The sequence below is a fragment of the Onychostruthus taczanowskii genome, unplaced genomic scaffold, assembly GCF_017590055.1.
Source record: "Onychostruthus taczanowskii isolate IOZ18803 unplaced genomic scaffold, ASM1759005v1 scaffold4, whole genome shotgun sequence".
In the NCBI taxonomy this organism is placed as follows: Eukaryota; Metazoa; Chordata; class Aves; order Passeriformes; family Passeridae; genus Onychostruthus; species Onychostruthus taczanowskii.
This window is the reverse complement of record NW_024501459.1, coordinates 18,023,507-18,032,276: the sequence shown is the minus strand read 5'-3', so window position 1 is coordinate 18,032,276 and position 8,770 is coordinate 18,023,507. Positions and strand designations below refer to the sequence as shown.

At 38.8% G+C, this 8,770-nt stretch overlaps 1 protein-coding gene across 5 annotated transcripts in view; it reads left to right on the top strand.

Annotated features, from left to right (window-relative positions):
* The first annotated feature begins 8,119 nt into the window (after positions 1–8,119).
* Positions 8,120–8,770, top strand: part of RUNX1T1 (RUNX1 partner transcriptional co-repressor 1) — a 114,094-nt gene continuing 113,443 nt past the window's right edge. For all 5 annotated transcript variants that reach the window (XM_041412573.1, XM_041412575.1, XM_041412571.1 and 2 more), the window contains exon 1: positions 8,120–8,711. In XM_041412573.1, coding sequence (XP_041268507.1) covers positions 8,684–8,711 — 28 coding nt within the window. In that variant the 5' untranslated portion in view covers positions 8,120–8,683. The remainder of the gene's footprint in view (positions 8,712–8,770) is intronic.

Genomic DNA, 8,770 nt, shown 5'->3' with positions numbered 1-8,770 from the left:
ACACTGAAAAGTTTATATACATATATATGATCGTATACATCATGCACACACATGTATATATTTATATACGTATACATGTGTATGTATATATATGTGTGTGTATATATATATACATACATATATATATATATATATATATATATATATATATGAGCTAGATACTCTGTGAGATAAACAAAACCTGTGAGGCCTAATTCAATAGCTTTTATGATGTGCAATAACCCCCAATACACAACAACCAACCTGATGCAAACCTGCCATTTTATATGGCTCTGCTTAAAGGTCTTCAGATGAACAGATGTTAACTCTAGGAATCCTCAAAATTTCTTCTTTAACGATTGGAACAAATACCAAATTTATGCAAGCTCATTAGGAAACTTTGTTCTGATATATCTGAATGGGCAAGTATTTTAGACTTCCTCAGTTTTTTTCACTGCCTGTTACTGACCTCTGAAATCCTGATCAAGAAACAGTCATACGACTAAGGAGATAATTTTATTGAAGAATGCTAAATTTAATAAACAGAAATCTCTAGCTTTGAAACTGGAAATCTGAAGGAATCAATTTCAGAGAAGTCACAGAAAAGAAAGAAACTGGCTTCATGTTGAAATCACTGAAGCCTACAATTCATCAGGAACTGCAATTTGCTGTCATGTAGCAAATTTCACTAGAAGATTGTTTATGGATTGAGAAGGTAAAGGAGGGGCCTGGAGAGATGTACACTGCTTCCTCAAAACTATGTGAGAAGAGAAACAAACAAAACCAGAAAGCTTCCAGGCCAAAAATGTTACAAAGAGAAATAGGCCTTTATTAAGTAAAGTTTGAATAATTACTCACTGTGAGAAGAGGGAAATAATTATTCACCTTCTTACAGTGAGCCAAACCCTTCCCCAAACTCACAGACACCACAGTGATATAGGAAATGAAGATATATAATCAGAAATGCTCATTTCCCACACGAGACCTCTCAAAAAGCTTGTTTTCTTGTTCAGATGCTTGGAAAGTGGCTGGGGCTGCTGTAAGCTGCACCTTTTGCAGCACCACATCCTGTAGGTGGTGAAAGCAGCTCTGAAGTCACAGATTCTTGGGTTTCTTGGATGATTTAGAGACACAGTTTATAACCTGTGTCAGTGCTGGCAGAGAAAAAAATACAAGTCAAACCAGGGAAAGTACTCCTTTCAATATTTTAAAATGTTTATGTATTGCAGACAGTTTCTAGTTTTGAATTTTTTCAAGATGCCTTCTAAATTTGACTTACCTGGTTTCTGTTATGTAGGACACAACTATCAAATACAATGCGCTTATTTTTATTTTTTTGTCCATGGTTAAAAGGAAAGTAATTATGTAAGAAAAAAAGAAATTTGAGCTAAAAAAAAACCCCATTACTTGAAAAGAACAGCATTTTTAGTAATAAGGTTTGCGAGTGTTCTAGTTCGGCTCCTTTCCTAAGAAATCAGTGGCCAAACATGTCAGTTGTTTCAGTGAGACAGAATCAGGTTGTTTCTGCAGACGGGCAATAAATTATTATGGCACGTCACATGAGGTTTTGACATGCAGCAGCACCTAATTTCAAGAAAAGTTCCAGCAAACTGAGGGAGCATACACCAGAATTCAGCTAAAGGTGGCTGAATTTAGCACTTTAACCATACAACTTGTGTATTTTCTTAGACATTCTCATTGCTACTTTCCCTTTAAAATGTAATTTTGCACATTGCACTGTGTAGTGCTAAAAGTGTTATGTTTATTTCCTCTTTTTTCTATAAATAGCATGTCTCATACTGTGCTTTGTTCTTTCTGGATATTTCTGTATTACAGTTTATTTACTTACTATGTCCCCTTAACTTGCATCTTTAAAAGTTTTCAAAAAGAAAGCTGCCAGTGAAAAGGGAAAAAATACTTCTCTCTTCTGTAAGACATAATTTTTTCATTACTTCTACTTTTCCAGTTTGTCTGAAAGGAGAAATAATAAGTGACTGATGTACCAAAGCATCTTGCCTGTAATGATGTGCATATGAGACAACATTTTAAGTTGCTATTGATCTGCAAATAACAATTCCTGAGACAACCAGATTTCATCAGTTTCTTTCTAAAAATAAACCAGGCTTTAAATAGAGTCCAACCAATGCAGTAATATCAGACTCAATTATCTAGCTGAATTTTTTTCACAGCAGTTTGAAACATTGAAATACCATCTTTGTTCACCATGATACTTGATTGTTAGGCTTTTAAAAAAAATACCTACTTTATGTTCAGATGTATTTTTCAGCTTAAGTGGTGAACTACATCCTCCTCAGTACTTGATTTTTTAATTGTTTTCTTGTGAATTCTAAAACAGCCATGGAAGGACTATATTTGAGCAAGCTTTTGATTCACATATGAACATATGAGTACAGACACAATACAGTATAAATACAATGTAAAGGGAACTAGAATACCAACATATATAGGTGGCTTGTAGAGTATTTTTGGACTTCTGTGAGGAGTATCTCAGGTTATGGAGACCCATGGATTTTAAAGCAATCATTATAATAAAAGTTGTCTTCAAGAGGAGAATTTTCCTTTTTTTTTTTAAGACAGCAGCTTTAAATCCAACCTTTGTTTAACTTAGTTTGATGCAAATATAAACAGTGGTTAGGGGGATGTGGAAAATGCGGTTTCAGTTACATCATATTGAGGTCATGATATTAATAGAGTTCCCAGCTTAGACCCGTTTGTTTTTATTTACAGCTGGAGACATGGAGATCTGATATACCAAGAGAGGACTTCACCTCTCTTTATGAAATCTGAACGACACAGATTTTCAACACAGGAGCACAACTGGTATGTTGGTTAGTTACAGCTGGCAGGGAAATGCAGTTTTATTCCCAATTTAAGAATGTATGTAAGTGGAATAATGTACTGTCAACATGTCAGTGAAAAAGATAAGAGAGTTATGTCGTTAGCCTTCCATATACAAAATGTCACTGTACTTTTTAGGAGATGTAGCACTGAGGGACTATGTATACACAAAAAGCAACCTGGAACAGATCATGCACCTTGGATCCATTACCTCATAGTAGCTGTGCGCCATTATGTACATTACAGATGGTCTCTGTCTCTAGTTAAACAGTAGGTATATTTAAAAAGGGATCATGCCGGCCTTCAGAGGCTGTCCTAAATGAGGTCTCCCCTCCATCTTGGAGGAAAGGGTCCCCATAGCCAGCAGCTCAACTTTCGAGGGACTTCTAGTGGTGTTTAGGTAAACGGCTTCGTGGCTGCTTATTTTATTACTGTCTGCTATTAGATCACTATTGTTTATTGCAGGTGGCTGCCCGGCAGGTGGGAAGTTAGGGAACTGTATGCGTGTGTGTTAGGGCAACGGTTTCCCCTTGTTAGGCGAGGGATCCCGTGTGTGAGAGTGTGTGTGTGTGTGTGGCAGTTAATACAGCACTTAACTGCTTCCAGGAACCTCAACAGCAAAATGTTTCCTGCACTTTGACATCGATGAAAAAAAAAAATTTGTTATTTCCATTTTGGGGTTTTCATGTTTGTTATAGAAGAAGTACTAAGTCTGTATTATTTCAGCACTATCTATTCTCTCAGTTTCAGCACAGACAAAAACATTTCAGCATTAAAGATAAATATTTTATATTTTAAAATACATTTAAATATTAATCTGTTGAATATTCAATACCTATTTATTTGTATAACTAAAAGATAGACAATGGATTCAGACAAGATAAGCTGTTTGCTTCTGCAAAACAGAAACTTTTCAAATAATTTTTTTCTCTCTTTTTGCTTGGTGTGCTTTATTTAACCAGTAGCATTTTTTTTCTTGAAAAGATCTGGGTTTTAATAAGAAGCCATATTTCACTGAAAATGAGTGACAAAACTGGCATTCCCACAAATGACTGCCAATATATTATTTTTGTTTATGTGATCTTTCCAAAATAACCCAGCTCCCCTTTTTCTGTCACTGTGCATATATTCTTCAGCAAAGTGCTTCAGAATGCTGCAAAATTAAAGCAGTTTTAGGACTCCTGATGATGCCAAAAGGCAAACAAGAACTCAAAAAGTGTCCTTAGCATATAAGTTAATTAAGGAATGTCCTGAATAAATATACATGAAGCAGAGCTAAAATCTATCCCATTAGAAAAGGAAAATATGTCAAAATGTATATCAGTGGAGTTTATAACCTCCTGAAAGCAGATAGCCTGTTTTTTTGTTTTTTGGGGTTTTTTTTGGGTTTTTTTTTTTTTTTGTTTTTTTAGGTTTTTTGTTGTTGTTGTTGTTGTTGTTTTTTGGGGTTTTTTTTTTGGTTGGTTTTTTTTTTTTGTTTTTTTTTTTTTTTCTATTTGGGAAGAACTTAATACATTTTCCTCACTACCAAAGGGTAAACAATAGTGTGCACAGAAAGAAAGGCAGGTAATATGTCAGCTCTTGCAGCATGTACATCACCTAGTGGACATGCTTTGCATACTAAAGGGTGGGGATCTATCCTGCTAATGCATATTTTCTGCTCATATTATCAAGTGTTAGTCCTGGCGCGTGTTTTCCACACATGTGGAGAAAGCGCACCCAGCAACTTGTGGCTCACCTGTCCCAGCCCTTGCAAGCCCCAGAGAGGGAGCAGCATTTCTGCAACATAGCACTTCTTTATGTCTTTGCTGCTTTTCTCTGCAGGGGTCAAAGCAGGATTTAGCCTGCACTCCCAACTAAACTGAAAACTATTTTCTGAAGAAAGTGTATGCAACATTGGTGTAATCCTGCAGCAGACTCCATCCTGCTGCAATCGTCTGCACTGCACAGCCTACAAAATGTGTGCAAACAGATTGAGGGGAAAATGAAGCGTGGCCCACACAAATATGTAAAATATACTTGCAAATTAGAGAGAAAATTGGAAAGATATCATTAAGGCAAAGGTTTGTGAGTTAAAGCTATGAATGATCCAGCTTAGCATTCTATCTGACTGTTTAGTTTAACATGAATATTTACTGTGCCACTCCATCCAAATGAGAGCTTCTCAAGTGAATGCTGTGGTAGCTACCTGCAGCCCTGATCCGGATGCCAAGGTCTAATCCAGCTTCAGCAGAAGCAAACAGTGAGATCCTTGTGCACTTCACGGATTGTGAAAGCAAGATTTTTGGATGCGAAGACATGTTTATAGAGAAACATCCCTGAAAAAACAAGGATGGACCTAAATCTGCAGTTTGACTGGGAAAGTGTTTGAGGAGCATGAGCTCTGGATGGGAACATGTGACAATGTGTAACACTCTGAGCTGCAAGGCAGTGACAATTAAGAGGGACATACTTGTCTCTATTTTTAAACAGCAATGAGGTGAGTTGATATTTAAGTTCTCTTCCAAGAATTTCAGTGCAGATGACTGCCCATAGTATAATTATTCACAGTAAAGACTGAGCCATGTTTCAGCTCTGAACATTTGATCGGTCTCTGTACAATCAAAATATAGTCAGATTTGGACAGCCTAGCAGGATATTTCTGACTTCCATGTGCAACTATACTTTAACCAGCCTTTCTCTCACACAATGTCACACAGTGATACACAGTGTAAATCCTTCATATGTCAAATAAGACATGGCATCTACAGTCTGCAGAAAAAATCTGCAGGGTGTAAAGTTACCAAGTATTTGTGAGGTCTACTGTGAGGCTGCATTTTTTTTCCTTCCTGAAACATGAATTCATCTTCTGAAGAATGTGTTTATTTTTACTTTTTCACACAAAAACCACAGCTACCTTCTCCAGGAAATAAATAGGGAAAAGAAAAAGGTATGGATAAGAGAAGTTTGCAATAAGCCAGGCTTCAATCATCAGCTTTGTAATATAATGATAAGACTCAATGGTTACAATCTTTTGTTATTTAGGAATCATGTCAATTCTCCCAGCATGTCTAAGAAAAATATAGTCACCACTAAGAAGTTGGCATTTAATGCTCTCTGCCACACTCCATTATCTGAGAAAGTTTTGTCCTTACTGGGAACAGTGGGAAATGTCATACAAGATGAGCCAGGGCTGGGAGTTTAATAGGTGATTTCTGTATTTTTCTCATTATGAAATGAGACCACAGAAGTCTATAAACTTCATGGATATTCAATTGCTAATAGTTCAGAGTAGATTTTCCAGAGTTTCTAAATCTAAGCTGATGTTCATCCACTAATTTGAACAGTAATGCTTAGAAAGCTGATTGATCTTCTGGAATGAATGTATGCACTAAAGAGGAAGCATTGTAGGGGTTTTTTAAAGCTGTAAACTGAGAATTAGGAGTCAGTGTTCAGTCTGTGACACTTCATCAAAACATGGTCTGAGACCACTGGCAAATCTCTTCTTTATTTTACATCCTACAGATAGAATAATTGGAATGAAAGTATTATGCCACAAAGATTTTCAAACTGAAGTTTCTAAATCTGCTGAAGACAAAAGAAGCCTTGTAAAATTTACTATCTTTAGATTATTTTTAAATATTTGAAGATACTTTTTAAAAGATTCTCCCATAATTTTGGCTTTGAAATAGATCTCTGTAAAACAGATAGTTTTAAAATTAGAAATCATGCCAGACTTGTGGCTGCTCACCGTCTTTGTAAATTGAAATCACAGTAGACCAAAACATGTCCTGATTTATGATCTGTAGAGCTGAATTTACTCCAACGTAAATTTGACCATGTATTACAAGATACTGACCAGTTCATTAAAGCTCCATATCCTGAAATGTCTGCAGAAAAGGTAGCTTTATCCAGATAATAAAATATATTTAAAACATATTTTCAAAATCAACCAAAATTTCAAAGCCAGCAACAGAGGCAAATACTGTCATAAATATGAAGATAAATATACATTAAAATGCTTCTTCCTCCCTTTTGGAAATGTGTATGCCTTTATAATAAACACACAGAATGCTACCTTGCATTCAATAGGTCTATTTATATGTTTAAAATTAAGTATTTGTAAATTTGCAAGATCAGGCCTATAGTGTATGTGTGTGTGCGCGCGTGTGTGTACGTGTATGTACAGGAATAAAGAAGGCAGCTTGATTAGAAGTTCTATTCCATGCTCACTCTTTTACTTAACATCTGACATTGGAAAAAATGAAGCTAAATGTTCCAGCATTTCTGACAGTTCCAATCCATTATCTGTAATCTGAAAAAAAACATGCACTTTTTTACTCTGAAGCAAATGTAAGGTTTTTTCCTTTCTTTTTTTTTTTTTTTTTTTTTTTTTTTTTTTTTTTTGTGGAGACGCCTTCTTTATATAGTGACAACATGATAGCAGAGATACCAGTTTGCTGTAGATTGTGTGACTGACAATAATATTCTCTGCAACACGTAGAAGGGAATAACTGATGAATCGGAAAATATATGGATGCCTACTGAAATGATTATGTAATGAAACACGAAGTCAAACGGTGGCATGCTTCTATTAATTGTAGATGATAGTAATTAATTTTCACTGCAGTTGTGATCATGTCGCTGCTTTCAGAAGAATCCAGAATCCCCTTCCAGGAAAGTGTGAAATTGCATCTGGGTTCTTCAAGCCATGAAAGACTATAAATTTCTTTTAAAATAAGAGAGAGAGGCCTTCCTCGATACTGTACTTTAGAAAGAGGAAAAAACAAAGGAAAAAAGAAAATGATAATTGTTTTCTCTAAGGCTATTATCTAATGCAAAAGCAAACAGTCTGACTGGAAATCAGCTAACAGAAGGGGATTAGAGAGTAGATCTGAGAGTGGCTTGATTTCTAGCACTGCTGTCTCTTCACACAGTGATGAGACACAGGCAGAGCAGCCAGGAGCTCTCCAGATGGCTAGAGAAAGTGTTTGTCTTGGGTTACTGCAGGGCAGTCTGGACTCTTAAAGCCGGGGAGGCATCATTAGGGAGCAAGTTAGATGTCCACCCAGTAAAAGCGAGCGAGAGAAAGAAAGAGTAGGCAGGCTGCCCGAGAGGGACCACGCTCGCCTATTGTTAACATATACTTGACCCCCACTAACCTCTTCACGACACAGATGTCTCCTACCTCTATCACCTCCCACTGCTTTAAGCCCTCCCCCCCTGCACCTGGGTAGCGGGGCCGGCCCGGCTGCCGGCAGTATGCTGCCTGCCTCGCGCGCTGCCTGCTAGCGGGAGCCGGGCGCAGCGGAGCGGCGGCGGCGGCGCAGCCTCGGCTCGGCACGGCACGGCACGGCACCGCACCGCACCCCCGGCTCGGCTCGGCTCGGCTCCGCCGCGGGCTCAGCTATGCGTCGGCTGCTCGGGGACAGGCAGAGACCCCGCCACTGACAGCGGCCGCTCCCTGCGCTCCACATCACGTTTGTCTGAAGCGGCGGCGGCGGCGGCAGCAAGGAGAAGGACCTGGGCATTAACTATCTCGACTTGGAGACTTTGCTTTATTTTTGGTTCTTGTCCTTTCCCGTGGAACCAGTAGTCTCTCTCGAGCTGATCCTCCTTTAAGAAAAAAAAAAAAAAAAAAAAAAAAGAGCGAGAGAGGGTGGTGGGGGGTGGGGGGGAAAGAGCAGCTGGAGTTTCTCCTCAGCTCGTTTTGACTTTTGTGGACGTGGATCATCTGGACTGGGAAGGGAAGCCGCGCGGCGCTGCTCTCCCCTTTCCCACCCCCTCGCCCCTCCAGCAGCCTGGGCTGCCGTCTCTCCCCCGAGCAGGACGGGAACTTTTATTTGCAGCTCGCAGCCCGTGGCGAATGGTGGGCATCTCCGGTCCTCTGCAGTGTGAGTACGGGCGCGGGCAGGGCTGGGCAGGGCGCGCCGGGGCGGGGGGAGCTCGAGCC